At 40.2% G+C, this 21,944-nt stretch overlaps 2 protein-coding genes across 2 annotated transcripts; both read right to left on the bottom strand.

Moving 5' to 3' along the window:
* Positions 1-9,499: 9,499 nt before the first annotated feature.
* Positions 9,500-11,520, bottom strand: LOC133034697 (uncharacterized). The gene is made up of 3 exons (XM_061110016.1): positions 11,186-11,520; positions 10,397-10,761; positions 9,500-10,318 (listed from the first exon to the last, which is right to left on the bottom strand). Exons 1-3 carry the CDS (start codon positions 11,518-11,520, stop codon positions 9,540-9,542), a joined length of 1,479 nt encoding a protein of 492 aa, XP_060965999.1. The 3' UTR covers positions 9,500-9,539.
* A 4,592-nt stretch (positions 11,521-16,112) lies between these two features.
* LOC115704476 (GDSL esterase/lipase 5) lies at positions 16,113-21,728 on the bottom strand. Its single transcript, XM_030631681.2, has 5 exons — positions 21,388-21,728; positions 21,064-21,185; positions 20,277-20,507; positions 17,199-17,454; positions 16,113-16,427 (listed from the first exon to the last, which is right to left on the bottom strand). Exons 1-5 carry the CDS (start codon positions 21,674-21,676, stop codon positions 16,189-16,191), a joined length of 1,137 nt encoding a protein of 378 aa, XP_030487541.1. The 5' UTR covers positions 21,677-21,728; the 3' UTR covers positions 16,113-16,188.
* Between the last annotated feature and the right edge of the window lie 216 nt (positions 21,729-21,944).

A 21,944-nucleotide genomic window follows, 5' to 3' on the forward strand; every position in this document is an offset into this window, starting at 1 on the left:
TCAGAAAAATCACTATTCACCTTCTTCTTCCCTAAAGCTTCAAGGTTCTCATCAATGGAGGTTGACTAAAGAGTGATTTTCATTGAGGTAACAAATTTTAATTTCTCTACACAAGTTTGATTGGATTATTTGTGGATTGCTAGAGAATATTAGACTTTGTGTTGAAATTTTTTTGGAATTGTTGATCATACATTGTTGAACATTATTGTGGTGAGTCAATTGAATGTGATTGTGAAAGGGTTAAATCCCGGGAAGTCGATTTTTAAGGGGAAGTGCTGTCAAAATTTTGAAAAATCTTGAGAGTTAGAAAAAAATTTGGGAGTTATGGGTCCAAAGAGGTCAAGGGTTAATGAAGAGGGAGCTTCATCATCCAACCCATCTAGGGGACGCCCTAATCTAGATAGAGTTAGGTTTACCAACATCGAGGCTCAAGAGCGGTTTTTGAAATTGAAAGATAGGGCATTCATTGAAGATAGAGGGATAGACATTGTCAACCTAAGCCAAACTGCCAACATTCCCCCTGCTTTTGCATCTATTAGGGATCAAATCCTACAGAGGCAGTGGACTAAGTTCGTAGATGTCACTGAGCGTGGTAATCAAACTCTAGCTTTGGAATTTTTAGCCAACTGGCCTGAAAGAGAAGAGGGCAAAGTTAGAGTTAGGGGGGTTAGAGTGCCTGCTACCACAGACGCTATTCATGCCCTTTATGATCTCCAAACTTTCACTTATGAAGAACAACCCTTGAAACGACAATTTTATGAGAGAAGTACGAATTATGTGGATATGGCTGAGACTCTAGGGTATCCTGGCCTTAGGTTCCATGAGCTTAGTGGAGTACCATACCAATTGTACCGATGTGAACTCAACCCAGTGGCCAAGGCTTGGCTTTACTTTGTTAGTGCAAGGATGCTCCCCAACAAGCATTTTTCTGATGCTCAAATGGACAGACTTAAATGGGTTTACGGTATTATGAAAGGGTATAATCTGAATGTGGGGGATATTGTTCGAACGACCTTTGACATTATGGTTGAGGGATCTTCCGGTGGAGGACTGGGGTTGGCTGGAATAATCACTGACCTCTGTGAGAAACATGGAGTACCACAGTACTCATATGATACAAAGGTACCGCCCCAGCGCCCTATTAACTTGGCGACTGTTCTGCGCTTCAAACCTCCTCATCCTCATGGTCAACCGCCAGTTCAAGGAGGTCCTCCGGCAAGAGAAGAAGAGGAACGTGAGGACATCGAACCACCACGTCTTGTCGGGCCTCTTGACCCTGCCATGCAGTACACTCACAATCAGCTGAATTATCTGATTCAGCAGAACATGCATATGCAAAATTACATGGCCCAGAGGAGTATCTTCGATGAGCAGCAGGTGGCTCAATTGAACACACTTGTCACGAGGATGAATATCGGTGTGGATGATCCAAACTATTTTCCCATGCCACCCCGTTTCAACCCTTATGACCAGCCACCGCCGCCAAACCCCTTTTAAGGGGCTCAGGTAAGTTTCTCTCACCCTGCTTAATTTTCACCCATTGGGGACAATGTGCATTTTAGTTTGGGGGGGGGAGAAATTTAATTTAATTTTTTCGCGTTTATTTGTTTTAGTTTTAGTTTTTTTTTTAGTCTTGCGTGATAGCTAAATTGAAAAATGGATTGAATTGTTGTTATTCACTTGTGCAATGGATTGAAACATAACTGTGTGCTTGACTTGCAACTGTTTGAATTAAATTGGATGTGTGCTAGGAAGTGATTCATGTAGATTTAAAACATTTGCTATTCTCACATATCACCTCTGTTCTATTTGGATTGTGGAATGACTGATTGAACATGAAATAGAATTTGTTTGACATACTCTCTTGAAGCGAAATCCTTGATGATTTTTGTTTGGAAAATGATTTAGGCAAATTTTCTTTGGATCGATTGAGCCTTTCAAGCCTACCTAAAAAAGTTTTATCCTTAGTATACCCAAAGTTGAGCTTTAGCCTGTTTTAAAAATTTTTCACCACTTCACGGAGCTGAATTTGTTATTCTAAACTCTTTTCACCCTGAACATATTTTATTATGCCATGAGCCTTGAAGCAAGTTTGGGGGGGAATAAGTGCTGTAAGTGAAAAAAATATAAAGTGTAAAAATGAGAGATTGAAAAAAAAATAATAAGAATATTGTGTGTTGTGCCTATGAAAAAAAAAAGAAAAAAATGTGTGTTATAGTGAGATTTCTCTCACTTAGAAACTCGAGACCAGACCCCTCTTTGAAGGACACGTGTATCCAGACTTCCAGTGAAGGCTGAAATGTCCAGGGGAGACTTCTCGAAGTTTAGACCTCGCCCAGGATAAAACCAGCGAGGTATCGTGGATGCGACTTAATTCATACCGCATAACTGTAATCCTCATCATACAGGGTAGACCCAGCTCGCATATGTCAGAACATGTGCGAGTACCTCCCTCTATACCTCCGCGGCAAGTATAGAGGCCAATGCCCTATGATGCAGTTTTGGTCCCAATGACCCAATAGCCCTAACGGACCAGTGTAAGTTCGCATGTCCAGATGCTACCAACTTCAGCATGCGACGTCCGTATCGAGCGATCACCTAAGGACGCAGACGTTCCAAACGTACGTGCGACCCTACGAACTCAACAGACGGAACACGAACGGTCAACTCGCAGATGCGAAGGACGCATACGTTGATGAGTTCAGTAACTGTCATATATTTATTAATGTTAACGTTGTCTGAGTTTAATCATGGCAATTCAATGTGTAAATAATGGATTAACAATAAATGTGATCCTCATGTAACCGATTGGGCACCTGCTTTGTATATAAAGGGGTGATCCACCATGAAAATGCACCTACGAATCCCTTGCTACAGTGGACTAAGCAGAACAAAATCTGACTGAACCACTATATTTCATTGTCTTCTGTATTTTTTCCAGCTTTATTGTCTGTTATCGCATTCCTATTGGAGTACTCGCCGTTTTAGGTTGAATACTCGCATTTATCATCTCCCAAACAATTCTATCTTTTACCAGCTAAATTACACTTCTTGGTGTTGTGAAATTCTAGTAACAACATTTGGCGCCGTCTGTGGGAACGATTGTAAGATTTTATTTACCTCAAAGAACATTACTCAACATGGCTGGAAATCACGCTAACAGAGCTAACAATGAATCCATCAACATTGGAACGATGAACGTACCATTGCCTGGAACCGGAGTGCCGCCTGTAGACGTCATCAACGACGGGGTAGGAAGGAGCAACATCAGACCACTCAACCTGTTTCCAGAAACAACTGGTCCTCAAGCTGGAGGCACATCCACACCGCCGGCAACCATGCACTTTCCCCCTGTCACCCCGGCGGTCGTGTCCGAAGGAATGGTCCAGCTCACGACTGATCAATACGCTGCAATCCAGGATCAACTGCGAGCACTACAAGCCGAGGTAGACGGACAGAGTCGCGCTCGACACCCTCCTCGGGTCCCTGCCGTTCATAATGAAAACCCTCAGGTAACAGTTTCTCGACGTCAAACTAACCGTGTACGCAGGGAGCGAAGAACTGATCCTGAAATCTTGGATTTGAATCACCCGACGTCGAGAGATCAATATGCAAGGGTGCCTAACCAGAGCACGCGAGCAGAAGCGAGGATCCCGAGCGCCTCAATCCTCGCAGTCGTCATCTTCGAGATAACGACGCGGAATCAGCCGCTTCATCCTCGCATAACCGCACTCCAAGCGGATATACGAGGTCCAGGCTCGTGCAAACACAAGCAGGGAGGACGCTACCGTGTACACCGAGGTGATCTGCGTGATCATCTCAATGCTGTCTTTAGGGCGCGCTCCCGCGGCCCGCGCAACACGGAGACACTCCATGACCCCCATATGGGCGATCAGGGTGTCAACGCAGTTGCCAACCCGCCTATCGCGCCGATCGCGACCACAGGGATTAACATCCCTTCCAACCTTGCCGCAGTGGCTGCGAGCCCCACTGTTGTAGCGACTCCACCTCCTGCGACAGGAGGAATCGATCAAAGTATGCTTCTGCAAGCTTTGAAAATGCTCGAACAGCAGCGTAAGCCTGTAAACCCGTATACAAGCTGCACGGCACCTCTCCATTTACCGCAGAAGTGCGACAGGCCCAACTTCCAAAGGGATTCCGTTTATCTGAATCCCTCAAGTATAAAGGTACATCTAACCCATTAGACTACCTAGAGAAATTTAACACCATAATGGAAGTGGACCAGGTGCCGCAACTCGCGAAGTGTCGCATTCTCGCGGCTACGCTTGAAGAGAATGCCCATGACTGGTTCACCCAATTGCCAGAGGCATCGATATCGACATGGGAGAACTTCGTCGATCTATTTCTCACACACTTCCAGGCCACGATGACGTATAGGCCACCCTATACGACTTTGGCAAACATCAAGCAAGAATCTGGTGAGTCTTTGCAGAATTATTTCAAGCGTTTTAACGCTGAGGTAACGAAAGTTGAGAAGGCTCCCGAGTCTTCGCTTGTGTGCATGTTAATAACAGGTGTCCTGCCAAGAACCGACTTCTGGAAAGAGCTGCAGGCTCGAAGGCCAGAATCCTTGGTAGAATTCTTCGCCATGGCCGAACCTCATAAGAGAATCGAGAACTCCCTGGCGGAATTGGAAAAGGGCAAGAACAAGAGGCGATCACCCATACCGCGGTCGCGATCCCGCAGTCCGCGAGGAAAGAATTCCAGGGGCCGAAGCCCCAGAAGACGCAGTCCACGCAAACCGCGGAGCCCGAAGTTGGCTAAGTCGCCACCTAAAAAGGAGTCCTCGCCCAAAAGAAAAGGAGGACCTCGCTTCGTCAACTATACTGAACTCGCCGTCCCTCGAGACCACATCTATGCGGTTGAGGAAAGGAACGGCGTCTTCAAGAAGCCGCCCCCCATCAGGGGAAATCGCGACCGAAGAGACCCCAAGAAGTTTTGTAAGTACCACAAGGATATCGGTCACACTACCCTTGAATGTTGGGTCTTGCAGGATGAGATTGAAGAATTAATCAGACGGGGAAAATTCGATAAGTATAGAAGAAACGAGGAAAGTCATCCCCGAGCGGATGACAAAGGAGAAAATCAGAATGCGAGTGGCTCTAGAGCACCTCGCAATATCTTGACTATAATTGGAGGACCACACATCGCGGGCGACTCTCGCAAATCCCAAGAACGGTATGCCAGAGAAGCCAAGGAAAAGCCGCTTACCAATGTGAACAATCTTGGTGAACGGCCAGAGAAGCTCTTCAAGAGAGACTGCGAGGACATTGTCTTCATGGAGAGCGATGCGAGATGGGTCCACCACCCGCATTCTGACGCACTTGTAATAATTGCCAATATAGGTGGAGATAACGTCCATCGCATATTGGTCGACAATGGAAGCTCAGTAAATTTACTGAATTTCCAAGCTTTCAAACAAATGGGGCTACAAGAAAAAGATTTGCGGCCCATGACATCGAGCATCTATGGCTTCACGGGAGATGTCATAGCCATAAGGGGGATGATCAAACTCCCAATCACTTTGGGAACTGCCCCGATAACTGCCAAGTCGATGGCCGACTTCGCAGTAATTGATCAATATTCGGCATACAACGCCGTGATTGGACGGCCGATTCTAAAGGAGATGAAGATCGTAACTTCGATCTATCATCTAACAATGAAGTTCCCCACTCCTTCTGGAGTAGGATCAGTGAGGGGAGTCCAATCTGACTCTCGAGAATGTTACAACGCAGCTGTAAAGCTCGCAGAAAAAAGGACGGTGAACGTTATCCACCTTTTGGACGCACCACCACCTCGCCAGGAGATCCTTCGGATCGAAGAGGTACCGCATATAGACAAACCAGACTTGGATCCGAGAATCCTTGATCACACGGCCGCAGCCCAAGCCGCGGAAGATACAATCGAGGTACCTATAGATCCTATAGACAATAACAAGGTTTTGAAAATTGGTTCTAGATTAAATAAACAATTGCGAGAACAATTGACGACTTTTCTAAAACAAAATCTTGATATTTTTGCCTGGAAACATTCAGATATGGTCGGGATATCTCCACAGGTCATGTGTCATCGCTTGAACATTGACCCCGAAGTGCGAGGTGTCCGACAAAAGCGCCGCAAAATGGACCCCGCGAGGTACCTAGCGCTGAAAGAAGAAGTTGACCGCCTCCTTGCCTGCGGCTTTATACGGGAGTCATTTTACCCCGACTGGTTAGCCAATCCGGTACTTGTACCAAAGCCCAATGGCTCATGGCGTACCTGCGTTGACTTTACAGATTTGAACAAAGCCTGTCCCAAAGACAGCTTTCCTCTTCCTAGCATTGACCAGCTTGTCGATGCCACTGCAGGTCACGCACTTTTAAGCTTCATGGATGCATATTCGGGATATAATCAAATCCCGATGTACGAACCTGACCAAGAACATACCTCGTTCATTACTGATCGAGGACTATACTGTTATAAGGTAATGCCCTTTGGTTTAATAAACGCAGGTGCGACTTATCAAAGGCTAGTGAATATGATGTTCGCAGACCTCATTGGAAAGACAATGGAGGTATATGTTGACGATATGCTCGTAAAGTCGCAACATGCGAAGGACCATATCACGCACCTACAAGCCATGTTCGGCATATTGCGAAGATATAAGATGCGTCTGAACCCCTTAAAATGCGTCTTTGGGGTAGGTTCCGGAAAGTTTCTCGGTTTTATGGTAAATCAACGAGGAATAGAAGCCAATCCTGCGAAGATTAAAGCGTTGGTAGAAATGCCATCACCGACTAAGCCAAAGGAGGTTCAGAGCCTCACAGGCAAAGTTGCGGCTTTAAACCGCTTCATATCCAGATCCTCTGACAAGTGTAAAGAGTTTTTTCAGATCTTGAAGGGTAACAAGAGGTTCCAATGGGATGAGAAGTGCGAGCAGGCTTTTCAGGCGTTAAAGACGCATACGGGGGCAACCTCCAATTCTATCAAAACCGTTGCCGGCGAGGTTTTGTCAATTTATTTAGCCGTCTCCGAGTATGCGGTCAGTTCGGTACTTGTCCGCGAGGACCAAGGACATCAACACCCTGTATACTATGTCAGTAAGCGATTACTAGACGCCGAGACACGTTACCCTCAGATGGAGAAACTAGCCTTTGCCTTAATAATATCGTCAAGAAAATTGCGACCTTATTTCCAGGCTCACAGCATCGAAGTTCTGACAAACTTCCCCTTAAGGCAAGTTTTAGCGAAGCCAGAGGCATCGGGGAGAATATTGAAGTGGGCCATGGAATTGAGTCAGTTCGATATCAGGTATAAACCAAGAACTGCGATCAAGGGGCAAGCCCTCGCAGATTTTATACTTGAGCTACCAAGAACAGAGATAGCGGTTATAGACGGTGGAAATGACGTCGTCATGACAGGCAAAGACGTATGGACATTGTATGTCGATGGAGCCTCGAAATAATGAAGGTTACGGTAGTGGGATATTGTTAATCGGTCCCAACAATTTCAAGGTACACGCCGCTCGCGTTTCGAATTCTCTGCATCTAACAATGAGGCCGAGTATGAGGCTTTAATCGCAGGTCTGAAATTGGCCCTCGAGATGAAAGTCGAATACCTACAAGCATTTAGCGACTCTCAAATCGTGGTATGTCAAGTAAGTGGAGAATACTTAGCGAGAGGCGGAAGATTGGTTAAATACTTAGCCATCGTCCGTGAAATCATGCAGAAATTCAAACATGTAGTTATATCTCGAGTACCGCGTACTCAAAATGCCCATGCAGACGCCCTGGCCCGACTGGCCTCCACCAGAGAAGCCGAGTTACTCGACGTAATTCCGGTAGACGTATTGTCACATCCAACCATAGATCGAGAAGCAATCATGGAGATCGATGACGCTCAGGAAATTACCTGGATGAGTCCTATTGTCGCATACCTCGACAAGGGGGTCTTACCTAATGATAAAATAGAAGCAAGGAAATTGCGACAACGAGCAGCCCGCTATGTGATATATGACCAGAGCTTGTATCGCAGAAGTTTTAGTCAACCGCTTCTCAAGTGTATCAGTGGTGAAGAATGCGGTTATATACTGCGAGAAGTACATGAGGGAATTTGTGGCAATCATACTGGAGGTAATTCCCTTGCCTTAAAGATCATGCGGCAAGGATATTACTGGCCAACACTGCGACAAGATGCCCTCACATTTGCAAAAAGGTGTGATAGATGTCAGCGAATAGCCACCTACACGCACAAGCCTCCGAGTAACCTCCATTCTATCACGAGTCACGGCCCTTTGCGATATGGGGAATTGATTTAATTGGCGAGTTACCCAAGGGAAAAGGCGGAGTCAAATACGCTGTAGTCGCAGTTGACTACTTCACAAAGTGGGCTGAAGCAAAAGCACTCGCGACTATCACCGCAGTGAAGTTGCGCGAGTTCGTCTACACTTCCATCATCTGCCGTTTCGGCATCCCGCATACGCTCATTTCAGATAATGGAAAACAGTTCGACTGTAAAGAAATGCGGCAGCTATGCGATGATTTGGGGATTAAAAAAGCCTTTTCCGCAGTCGCTTACCCGCAGAGTAATGGACAGACTGAAGCAGTCAACAAAATAATTAAGCACACCCTAAAGGGAAAACTACAAGATCGCAAAGGGGCATGGCCGGATGAATTACCGCAAGTCTTATGGTCCTACAACACAACCCCTCGATCTACAACTGGCGAAACACCCTTCTCACTTTCTTATGGGTGCGAGGCCATGTTGCCAGTAGAGGTTGGGGCCGGATCCTTGCGCAGAGACGCTTTGGATATCTCGCAGAACAACGAGAATCAGTTGCTTTACCTTGATTTTTTAGAAGAAAAGCGTGATAAAGCACAACTACAAAACGCGGCTTATCAACAACGAACTGCAAGGTACTTTAACTCGAAGGTTAAGATAAAACCTCTGCGAGTAGGGGACCTGGTCCTAAGAAAAGTAATGCCAAACACCAAAGTCCAATCCCACGGAGTCTTCGGAGACAATTGGGAAGGACCGTACATGATCGCAGATCAAATTGGTGATGCCACTTATCGACTCGCAACACTCGATGGGACCGCGATCCCACGAGCATGGAATAGCGAGAGCTTGAAATTCTATTATCAGTAATATTCGCGTCCTTTGATTCGAGTACTTATACTTAGACATTTATTATTCAATATAATTCCTAAGTATAGGGGCATGTATACCCGCATGTATTACTGATTGTTTGAATAAAAGTGCCTGTTAAGTTTTTTCTACTTTGTTACACCAATTTGTAATTAAAGTCGCATATATATATATATATAATCGCGGTCACACCAAGTTGTGATCAAAGTTGAAAATAAAATCGCAAGTACCCATGTACTGCGTAAATATTAAAATGCATACTATCCCCGCGTGGATAGAAATTTGTCCAAAAAGTAAGAGGAAATTCTTTAAGTACAAAGTGCGAGTACCCGCGTACCGCATATATAAAAAAAAAAACAGCGAAACAAAAGTAAAACTAAGATAGAAAATAATCAAGCAGCGGGAGTAGTCTCATCAGGAGCAGCCTCATCCACGATCTTGCTCACAACTTCATTCTCGACCTCCTCAGCCTGCGCTCCCTCGATTTCATCCGGAAGGTTGCCGTGAGTCCGGGTAGGAGACATCGAGCGAAAGGCTTCAGCCATTTCAGCAGCTTCATCTCCAAGCAGCGAGAAGTCGAAGTCAGGGACCTTAGAGAGAGTAGTATAAATATAATCAGACACAGCCTGATCATACTGTTTTTTCCCACTCTCTCTCTCAGCCTCTAAGTCGCGAGCCATCTCAGCGATCGTGTCCTGCGACTTCTTGAGCTCGAGCTCCAACTGTTCTTTGGCCCTGTTGGCTTCCTCGAGCTCCTTGTGAAGTTCCTCCATCTTGGCCACCTCCTGCTTCAGCCTCTTTATGTTTTCCTGAAAATGGGCGTTCTGCCTCTTCAGCGAGTCAGTTTCCTTCGAAGGCGTGGCCACGGCTTTCATAAACAAAGCCACAGATTGTGCGGCCAGTTCAGTTGATCGAGAAACAAGTTCCTCATAAGGAATCTCGGCCAGTAATTTTTCCTGCATAGCCAGGAAGTCGCGAGGGCGAACCGGAGAATCAATGACAACCTTCTTCCCCTTATCCTGAGTGGTCTTGGCCAACTTCTTGGAGGAATCTGCAGCGAGCGAAGTCATCACATCGCTCTTCCTCTTCTGTGCGACGACTGGTGAAGAAGCCGGTGTCCCACCCTTTTGCTTGATCTTCAGGACAGGGGCAGACTTCAGGAAAGTCATGTCTGCGAGCATAAAAGACAGATAAGTAAAAAAAAAAATCACGACGCTACTCATCACGTTATGGCGAAAGGACGAGTTACCTGAAGTTTCTCGAGGAGTTTGCTTGGAAAGCCGTTTATCTATCCGCTCCTGCTGTCTCTCAGATGGTTCTTTATATACTGGCTCCCGTTGAAGACTCGCGTTCTCAGGGATCAGTTTGTGTTCTCGCAATTTGGCAGTCGTACACAGCAATCGCCAGTCGCGATCTTGTACCGGAAGACTCCCAAGAATTTCAGCTACCCCCTTTTTATGAGCGTTAAGCGTTGGTCGAGCCGGTACATCCGCGATGACAACAAAAGAACGAGTTAGCAAAAGATCTCGAAAAACAGAGTAACAAACCTTATCTAAGTCAACAAATATGCGACATACTGGGTCTGCGATTAAAGTCGGTTCTGATCCCAGGAACCTTAAAAACGTAGAACCATTTTGACTTCCAATCACCCATGTTCGAAACCATCCCCTCAACCCCGTTGATTTCAGAAGTCGCCCATTTACTAAAGCAAAAGAAGCCGTTATGAAGGCCCACGCTCTTTATGTCATAAAAATAACTAAATTCCTCTACTGACGGAGCTCTATGGGCGTACTCCATGTACATCGCATAGAAGGCTAGAACAGTGCGATAACTGTTGGGTGTTAGCTGAAAAGGCGATACGTCATAGCGTCTAAGAATGGCTGCGACGAAAGGATGAAATGGGACTGTTACACCACATCGAAGAATGGGTATTGAGATGACCACGTCCTCCGTAGGGATGATCGCAGGGTTGGTGAACGGAAGATGCGCTCTCTGAGAGGGTTTGGGACTTTGAAACGCAAGCCGCAACAGATTTAACCTCACGAAAGTGGTGAAGTCAGACTTGACGACTCGCGAGACTAGGTCTTCGCATGAGAAAGGCTCGTTCAGTTGGGAGTCGTCAACCGAGTCCGTCCCGCTCCCTTCCGCTTCCTCTTCTTCCCCACCTGACTCGCGGGCTGGAGTAGTCCATCCCTCCTCCACCTCCTCGACCTCGATGTCAGGAGCCTGCCTCGTACGGATGAGGTAGTCGCGAGCTGACACTGTGGATTCACTATCTCGGATATCGATTGCCCCAGGTTCGGTAAGCTCCCGTACCATCTTCTCGATCTCCACAGAAGACATAGGACCTAACTCTATCTCCGCGGCCTCCATTTCGGAGATGTCCGTAGGGAGAAAGCGTCCCTCTCCTGGTCCGATTCCCCGTCAAAGGCGCGACCTCCTGATCCGAGCTGCTGGCTATCCGATAGATCGCTCATCTGAAAGATACAAGATCTTTTCAGCGTGATGAATGTGTGAAAAGATAAAGATAAGTGATCTCACCCGCAGTAAACTATAAAAGTCGCATTCAACAAGAAAGTCAGACTCTGTGCGAAAACTGACCCTTCTATCGATATGCGAGAAGAAACGTAACTATCTTTGGGCGAGTAATTCACGCATCCTTGGTTGTGCGGTGTACCTCCAGAAACGGCTGGGAGTTTCCCAGTGACTCAAGAAGTATGCATTTTCGAGCATAACCCTGAAGTTACTGGGAGACACCCACCGTTTCGAGACAACCTACCAACCAAAAAGTACGATCATTCGAGTATTAACGCACGTCAACAAATGGCTGGGCGTATCACAGTATCTCAAGGGACATATAATCGCGTATATGGCCATTAGAATACTGTGACACACCCACCATTTGAAAAGGCAGTTAATACTCTTACCACTCAGCCCGCGACACGAAAAGATCCTAAAAAGTCTAATCAACAGTTAAACAGAAATAAGTTTGGAAACATGCGATTATTCAAGTTGTTCGACCGAGCCCTCGCGAGTATTCAAATTGTTCATCCGAATATCCGCGAGCATTCGAAGACGTGAATCAGTAGTGATCAGTTTTTTGCGATTATGTCAATTTACAGGCCCTACACTATGAGTATTACCCAGTATCATTTACCAAAACACATAAATACCCACTAGCATACCTTCCTAAAAAGAGTTTTCCATGAGCACCCAAAACCAGAAACACATTTTCTTCAAAATGCAGAAAACGAAAATGCAGGGGTTTAGAAGCTAACCTTTAGTTTCGATTCCTGCGGTTGTTCTCGATCACTTCTGAGAATGAAAATGCGGTGGGAAATGACAGAAAAGTTGGAATGAATTTCTTTTTTCTGGGCTGTATATACTGGGGAGAAGTTAAGAGAAAGGAGGGAAAAACGGGATATTTGATTCGTATCAAAGCGTTTAAATACCCCTATCCCTTATTTATTGGGATTGTGACACGTGGCAACCAGAATGCCTAAGGTCGCCCAATCCAACGGCCAGCTATGGCCACGCCTACACGAAAACCGAAGAGTTTCGTGACGTGGCATCCTAGAGATAATGAAAATTAATCATTACAGCCGTCATTTTTCGAAACCCTCGATGGGACAACCAAAAGGTCACCTCCTCGTGACAACCTTTCACCTGTCTCTCGAGCAGTAGTTTCCCTCAGTGACCGCTCAAGTCACATCGCGAAACTAGGGGCATGTGTTATAGTGAGATTTCTCTCACTTAGAAACTCGAGACCAGACCCCTCTTTGAAGGACACGTGTATCCAGACTTCCAGTGAAGGCTGAAATGTCCAGGGGAGACTTCTCGAAGTTTAGACCTCGCCCAGGATAAAACCAGCGAGGTATCGTGGATGCGACTTAATTCATACCGCATAACTGTAATCCTCATCATACAGGGTAGACCCAGCTCGCATATGTCAGAACATGTGCGAGTACCTCCCTCTATACCTCCGCGGCAAGTATAGAGGCCAATGCCCTATGATGCAGTTTTGGTCCCAATGACCCAATAGCCCTAACGGACCAGTGTAAGTTCGCATGTCCAGATGCTACCAACTTCAGCATGCGACGTCCGTATCGAGCGATCACCTAAGGACGCAGACGTTCCAAACGTACGTGCGACCCTACGAACTCAACAGACGGAACACGAACGGTCAACTCGCAGATGCGAAGGACGCATACGTTGATGAGTTCAGTAACTGTCATATATTTATTAATGTTAACGTTGTCTGAGTTTAATCATGGCAATTCAATGTGTAAATAATGGATTAACAATAAATGTGATCCTCATGTAACCGATTGGGCACCTGCTTTGTATATAAAGGGGTGATCCACCATGAAAATGCACCTACGAATCCCTTGCTACAGTGGACTAAGCAGAACAAAATCTGACTGAACCACTATATTTCATTGTCTTCTGTATTTTTTCCAGCTTTATTGTCTGTTATCGCATTCCTATTGGAGTACTCGCCGTTTTAGGTTGAATACTCGCATTTATCATCTCCCAAACAATTCTATCTTTTACCAGCTAAATTACACTTCTTGGTGTTGTGAAATTCTAGTAACAACAATGTGTCTTCTTGAAGAAAAAAAAAAAAAGTTAAGAAAATTATGAGGTACACACACAAGAAAAATTGCAATCTCTTATTTCTGTTTTTGGGATATATGGAAAGAAAGCAAAATTAATGTCTAGGCTTGCTTGGTTAATTGTGCTTATGGTATAGTATAGCCTAAATGACTTCTTACCTACCCATGTACCTAAGCCATGTGATTTTAACCGAAAAAGACCTATTGATTCCGAATAGAAATTTGTCAACATTAGTGGAGAGGAGTATGTCATTCAAACTTATTGATCATGTGTTAGTGGGAAGTTGGAAAGTTAGAACAGTTGTGATATTGATGGGAATTGCGATGCTTTATGTTTGTATGAATTACTTACTTGTAAATTGCACATTCAACTTAGTTCTTAGAGTTGGCAAGTTGAAATTCTGGTTATTGATGGATTGAAGTTGTGCAGGTGGTGGTAACAATTTAATTGTTGGAAAGTTCAGCTATCATTGTCAGTTTTTTTTTAGTTTAGTCTTAGTTTACTCGGGGACGAGTAAAGAGTCAGTTTGGGGGAGTTTGTTAGGCTATTTTTAGCCTATGTTTCGGATCCAATTTATGTGCATCTTTAGCTGTGTTGGGACGGAATTACGCTTGTTTTCTATGTTTTCAGGTTCTTTGGAGTAAAAGAGGTCTCGGGTGCAGAAATTCATTGAAAGACGTGCTGAGCCGAAGAAAAACTTAATTTTTGAGTTTTTGCATATCTGGCCGCGGCGATGAAGAGGCTCGCCGCGGCGAGATACGAGAAACGAAAGCACCTAAAATTGGCGATTCTCGCGCGGCGAGAGGAAGCTTGGCCGCGGCGAGATCCGTACGGACCGGGGTATTTTCGTCCATCGAACCCTAAATTTCAAGTATAAATAGAAAACTGCGATTGGAAGTCGGGGAGAGCGATTTGGAACCCTAAAACACGAGTGAGAGCGGCAGGAAGAGCACAGAGATTGAAGTGAAGATCCAGAATTCATCCACCAACAGTTCTTTTCTTTATTCCTCTTTAATTTATTTATGTTGAATATTGCTATAGGAATGGTTATGGATTTATTTCTGAACTAAATTTCCCATTTAGGGAGGATGATGATTGTTGTTTAATGTTTTGCCTAGTTAATGTTTAATTACCATTCCTCAATTCTTGTGTGTGAAATTATCTTAGTTTGTTCTTAATTTCATGTTTAAGATTGATCACCTTGTGCATGCTCTATGATCTCAATTCAAAATCTGAAAAGTGAGAATTGAGAATGCTAAAATTAAGATAATCAATGTTCTATGTGAAACGAAAGTATTTGCATGACTTATGTGACGAGTAGATTATTGCTTAATGCTGATTTCATGTTAGTTTAATTAAGGAATTAATTAGATAACATGTGATTTAGAATCTAGAAGATCTGAAAGGAGCTAGGTTATTTCATAATCTGTCATTCACTCCAAGAATAGGATAGTAATTAAGCATTAACGATTTGGGTAAACAACAACAGGATTCTCCTCCCTATTGTCTCATCTTGCTCAACTTTAAATTGTGTTATTAAGTTTTCTGAATTTCTTTCAAATTTTACTGTTTTTAATCATAATTGCTTTTGATTTACCGAATAGAATCATAAGTATAATTTAGTGGTACTTAATCCAATTCCCTGTGGGATCGACCTCACCTGTGTGAAATTTACTACTTGATTGCGTATACTTGCGTAGTGTTTAAAATTATAGCAACAGGCTCCTTCATTGTAGGTGGTGAACATGGCCCGTTAAAAAAAATCTATTGTTCAGTCTAACAAAGCCCGTTTAAAGCACGATTTGGGCCCGGGCCCGGCACGATTTTTTCGTGCCCATGGGCCGAGCTGGGCTTGACCTATGAAAATATGGGCCAGCACGGCACGGCCCATAATTCAATACGGGCCAGTACGGCACGACCTATATTTTTCGGACTTTTTAAAAATGGACCGGGCTGGGCCGTGCTAGCACGAATTTACAGCTCTTTCCATCTAATGAAGTATGCATACTTAAAAAAATTAAAAAAATAAAACCCCTTAATTTCTCCATCAGTATAGAATATTAAGATACTAATGGGTTTTTTAACTATCAAAACTGTCAAACTGAGATTGTGTTGTCTCATTATTCATTACTAAACACAATATTTTATTTAACTATTTAAGATTAGCTCAAGTAGTTATAGGAGGGTGCATATGTGTTAGAGATCATGCGTTCGAGTTTCAAGTTATGCATTGTTTAATATATAAATGCTTAAATAAGAAAAAAAAAACACAATATTTTATTTATGGACGAAATATAACGTAGGATTTATTTATTTTTTTTTTTTTTTGAAAATAATATAGCTTAGGATTTATTTTATATATTTTCTATATTATAAATTAAATTTGAAAATAATAACATGGAGAATTAGTAGAAGACACATTGTTTAGTGGGCCTGAAAGAGGTCTTTCATAGTGTAAGGCCCAACTACAGTGCGTGGGCCTGTCCACATTTCATGGGCAAATTGTTTGTAAGCAATTTCAGTGAGATGGTACGAGTCCCAGAAAATGTGGTGATTAGGATTCTGACAAAGTTGATAATCCTTCACGATTCTTTTTCCTCCACAACTAAACACTCCTCTAAATTCCCCTGTTCCACAGCAAGCCCTTTCTCCATCCTTGAACCCTTCATTTAAAAATTTAAAATAAATAACATTTTAACCAACAAAATTAAACATATGTATCGAAAGGTCACAAAAAATCATTATGAAAAGTGGTCTTCAGACTGCTATTTGGATTTGGACCAACAAAAAATAATCATTGGTAACTAAGGGAAAAAGGATACGTGCATGAGTTAATGTGGGTCAAAATGTTTAAGACTTTCTTAACATCTATAATTAGCTGTAACGAATCAGAAAACACGGACAATAAAAAAAGCATTGTTAGTGATTATAAATTTTGCAAATTCAGTGATGAAAAAAAAGGATATTCTAAAAATAATCTTAATCAAAAGTAACAACATGCTTCAACATTAAGGTTGCTGAGATGAGGTGAATGCAAAAAGTAAAGAGGTAACCAATAAAATTAAAATAACAAATGTAACAAACATTGCGCACCAAGTGAAAGTATGTTTAGCCAATTTATGTGCTTCAACATTAAACTTAACTTATATGACAAAGAAATGCCCCATAAAATACATATAATAAAACCTTAATATCAAAATATAACGTCCAATTTATTATAGAAATTATTTTGGTACTTTTAGATTATTAAATAATGTGATGTAGTTTTCACAAAAGAAAAGGTAAAAAAACCTAGGCTTAATAAAGTCTATAATGGACCATGCTAGGCCGGATCCATTTTTATACCAACATATTAAATTCTTGCTACACTATTTATTTTCTAGTTTATATATATTATAAAAATGAGTGATATTTTCTGGTAGTAGTGTACATACCGTAGTAAGATGGAGTAATCATTCTCTTTCTGAGATTGGTGTTGAGGTCATAGAGTGAATATTTGAAGCCCTTCAACTGCTTTGATAGTTTATTGAGAAGCTTTGAAAGAGCTTTGTTATGTAAGTTTGCTAAAGATGAAGCTTCTTCTATGCACTTATAGTTACCATCTTGGTTAGTTACTCTCAAGCCCGGTAAACAACCAAATTCTGGCAAGTTTATAAATCCAAATTTTTTACCCCCACTGCTATATATATCCTGCAAATTAAATTTCTTCATTTTAATTCTATCAAAAAAAAAAAAGTCTTCATTTCATAAATTTCACCACTAATTATAATCACGTATACAAAGAAATTGTTGTATAGATCGACTAATTAAGCGGAATTAGTGTGTGGATAACATGTACCTAATTTTAATATTGTAAAAAAGTCAATAGAAGAATAGATAATAGCCCGTGTTGCTCGTTCTCATTCAAACTTAGTAGACCCACTTTCATACCACTAATTAAGAAAATAATAGTCTATTGCTCAAAAGATTAGTTTGAACACGTTTAATACTGACCTAGTGCCTATCATTATATCATATATTGAGTCATTGACTGTATAAATTAACTTTTTTTTTTCTTTTGGTATTGGAAGAGAGCGATTCAAATTAACACTCCCTTTTGTGATAGTTATGAATCGGTAAATTATGTTTGTGACTACAATAGTAAAAAACTGGTTTTACTTAAATATCTAATAATTTATTTTTCAGTTGTAACAACGATTCTTCCAATAAATAGAGTATTATTGATGCCCATGAGGTGATAATTATTTGAAATTTTTACATGAAAAATCCATTTTACACAATTTATTACACAATTACTCATACACGCCTATGTCTACATTTTTACTTACAAAGTTGGTTTTATTACACAAATACCACTTAGTCATCATTCCATCCATCATCAATCAAATCCTACTCTCTTCCATCTCTTTTTTCATTTTCTATCAATCAATCCATCATTTCACTCTCTTTTTTTATTCTTTTCTTTTTATTTTTAATTTTATTTCAGTTTTTAATTTTTTATTTTTAATTTTATTTCAATTTTTTAATTTTTTAATTTTAATTTTATTTTCAGTTTTAATTTTTAATTTTTTTTCCATAACAATTCTTCTTTTCTTTTTATTTTTAATTTTATTTCAGTTTTTAATTTTTAATTTTTAATTTTATTTCAGTTTTTAATTTTTTATTTTTAATTTTATTTTCAGTTTTTAATTTTTAATTTTTTTTCCATAACAATTCTTCTTTTCTTTTTTATTTTTAATTTTTAATTGTAAAGCTAGTTTCTTATATATTGTTGCTTAGGTCTAGGATTGACTTCTATCAATCAAGGGAGAACTATATATATACATATATGATATGCACACGTAGTGAAGATTTTTGAGACGTACACAATGATATTATTGTCAACATATATAGTAGATATTAGGAAATTAGGTATACCAATACCAACAGCACCACGATTCTAAGATTTTATTTTTGAAATATCTCAAAATCAGTCTAATATTATTTGTACAAATTAAAAACGCGCATGTTAGTGTGTCTAATTAAGTCAATAAAAATCACTATTGAAAGAGTGATGAACATATATAGCATTGCTATTGAAAAAACTGATGATATACAACATTCACGTGCAACAATATTAGAGAATAGTGTGCAGAGATTTCATTGTCAACGTTTCTGGAAAAAAAAGATAATGTTGGTGCTGATGTTCGAACCGAGATTTATTTTCGGTTTCTTTTTGGTTTTCTCCCATATTTGAAATTTTACACCTTCTGTATGTATTTTTTTAATATGTTTTTTATCTAGTTGTTTCCTGTCCATTTTTATATCATCAATGGGTAACAATGAGATTTATCATGGATGTTGATGTTCAAAGAGTTTTTCCTGTATTTTAGTTTGTATACAGTTGTTTTGTAGTTTTATTATAGTTTTGCTACTTGCATATGTTATTTCACTATAAAATTAATTTGCAACTATTTGCACAAAACTTACTATGTATAACTACTATTTCTTAGTCCCCATCAAATTAAATTCTTGCATAATATATAAACTATCATAAAACGATAATGCAACTATAAGGCAACTATTTGCACTTGCATACAGTTGTTTTGTAATTTTATTATAGTTTTGCTACTTGCATATGTTATTTCACTATAAAATTAATATGCAACTATTTGCACAAAACTTACTATGTATAACTACTATTTCTTAGTCCCCATCAAATTAAATTCTTGCATAATATATAAACTATCATAAAACGATAATGCAACTATAAGGCAACCAAAACAAAAAATAAATCAAAATGTAACTGTATATAACGTAGATGTATTATTCATGAGGTTTTTTTAAAAATTTTCACATCATACATTGTTTTGAATTTGGTGGGAGGTCCAGATCTGTTTGTTACAGATCTACATTTCATGAATCTGGATTTCGATATTAGGGGGAGTTGTTTTGATCGAATAAAACAGAAAACAAATGTGTAATTTCAGTTTCTTCACAGTTTTTCTGATTTTTTTTTCGTCATTTTCAGTTTAGATCATTGCAGGTATTCTTTTCCAGTTGATTTTGCCAGAATTAATAGTTGTATTTTTCTCGTTTTGGTTTCATTTTGGTTGCTTTGCGGTTTTGAAACGAGCGCGTATTTTCATCTTCATGGTTCGCTCTGTACAGCTGAAGGCTTAGTGCATGTGGTATTTTTGTAAATATTTGTATGTGGACTGTATAAATGTTTAATGGGCCGGCCCAAAGTATTTTTGTAATTTTTTTTCCTTTTTTGTATTTTTTTGTTTTTTTCCCTAATTATTTTCTATAATAATGATTAAATTAAAGTATATAATATGTGATACTTAATTACATGACACAACAAATTGTATTGGTGCTAAACATGGCTGGTGCTCTCTAACATTTATCTTAATTTTATGCTTCAAATATTAAATATTTAAATCCCATATTTTTTTTAACAAAAATCCAATGCAGTGTTTATAAGACGTTAATCTACAAGGTAGAGAAATTAAGGGAAGGGAAATGCTTACTTTGATGACAGTTGTCAAGTTGCCAATGACCATCTCAATGTACTGTGATTTGGAGTAGGTTTTGAGGATGGTGGAATTGGTTAAGAAAAGGCTCAAATAATCATTACTGCCAATGCTAATTAAGTAGACAGCATTAGACAACATCAATTCACCTCCAACATTCCCCAACTTATTTCTCAACCAACCCTCTACCTTCTTATAGTACCTTACCTGAGTTTTCAGATCGATCACCTAAAAAAAAGAAGTCCAAATATTATATAAAAATACTCAAAACTCAAATGCATGCGCTCTCTACTTCTCTTTTTCTCTTAGGTGAAAAAAAGCCTAAAAACAATATTGCTTGCAAGCCTACCATTTCCATTGATATCTCTTCTCTTTTTCACATTGTTTTACTTTATTTCCCTTTTCTATTTCAAAAAATGTCCTATGCCTATCATACACATCATCACTTGACAAGGATATAACATACTAGTATTTTTCTGGAGAGGCTCATTTTTGGAGTCTGATGGTTTAAAAATGATCACTACGTACTGCTCACTTTATCAATTTGTGGACATAAAACATTATGTACATTTCCACGCTTCCAAAAGTAAATTTGGCTCATTCAAATGACAGATAATAGCTAACCAGATTCATTTCTTATCCCTTTTTTTTCAAATTTCAAGTGAGAACAGGAAATTTAAGTAATATTCTACAAGTTAAGGAACTATAAATTATAAATTATAATGTGCGTTTGAATTGAATCTAACATATGAAAATTTAAATAGCTTAATATAAACAAACATACCGATCCTTGAAACGTTTCGACCAGAGCACCAGCCCCTGAAGAAGCAAAGTTCACTCCTTTATAATAATGGCGAAACCCCGGTTGTAGAAAAGGTGGAATCAATGGTAGGTTAGCATATTCAGCTGTAAAAGAACACACCATATGTACACATATGACATAAATACTAAATAAGGAACAATTATAAACACAACTATTAAAGTTTAGGAGGCAGACAATATGTACATAATGTTAGTTAGAATAAAGTTGCTTTTGTATAAACAAGAAAACAAGATTGGTATATAATATAAATGATGTGTACATATATATTATATGAGGAAATCTCACCAATAAAATCCGATATCAACCGGCCATCGGAGAATCTTCCGGTGGGGAACTTGAAGTAAGTCTCTCCATAAGGCCAGAAATTTGCTTGGTCAAGAGTTGTGGTGTTGATGTAGTTGTTGTTACCGGCATCCAAGAAGGAATCTCCAAAGATGAAGAAAGCAATTCCATGTTTCTTAGAAGATGGTTTAGTTACATTATTATTACTCTCACAAACAGGGGATGTGATAAGTAATAGGACCACATAAATATCAAGGAATAATGCAAGGAACACACACCTTAATCTTTCCATGATTCACTTCTTCTCAATACAAAGTTTACAATGTTTGTGCTCATCCAATAATGTGGTTTTGTTTTATTATATATATATAATATATATAAATATATATTAGGTTAATATTACTTATAAGTAGTTTTCTTTTTAATTAGATTTAATTAGGTGATGTTAAGTGTAACTTTAATTTTTTTTTAATTAATAATGTATTTTATTAATTTTATAAATGAGATTTGAGATTTTAATCTTTAACAAATTTTTAAACTATTGCGGCTACATTAGTGTG

Source organism: Cannabis sativa, chromosome 1 (genome assembly GCF_029168945.1).
Source record: "Cannabis sativa cultivar Pink pepper isolate KNU-18-1 chromosome 1, ASM2916894v1, whole genome shotgun sequence".
In the NCBI taxonomy this organism is placed as follows: Eukaryota; Viridiplantae; Streptophyta; class Magnoliopsida; order Rosales; family Cannabaceae; genus Cannabis; species Cannabis sativa.

Excerpts from the sequence above, each read along its gene's own strand:
- LOC133034697 (XM_061110016.1), bottom strand. The coding sequence starts at position 11,520 with ATGGAGGCCGCGGAGATAGAGTTAGGTCCTATGTCTTCTGTGGAGATC. Across the intron at positions 10,762-11,185 it reads GACTTCACCACTTTCGTGAG|GTTCCTGGGATCAGAACCGA; the intron begins GTTAAATCTGTT and ends TACGTTTTTAAG. Across the intron at positions 10,319-10,396 it reads AACTCCTCGAGAAACTTCAG|ACATGACTTTCCTGAAGTCT; the intron begins GTAACTCGTCCT and ends TTATGCTCGCAG.
- LOC115704476 (XM_030631681.2), bottom strand. The coding sequence starts at position 21,676 with ATGGAAAGATTAAGGTGTGTGTTCCTTGCATTATTCCTTGATATTTAT. Across the intron at positions 21,186-21,387 it reads GTTGATATCGGATTTTATTG|CTGAATATGCTAACCTACCA; the intron begins GTGAGATTTCCT and ends GTTCTTTTACAG. Across the intron at positions 16,428-17,198 it reads GATTACTCCATCTTACTACG|GGTTCAAGGATGGAGAAAGG; the intron begins GTATGTACACTA and ends TTTTAAATGAAG.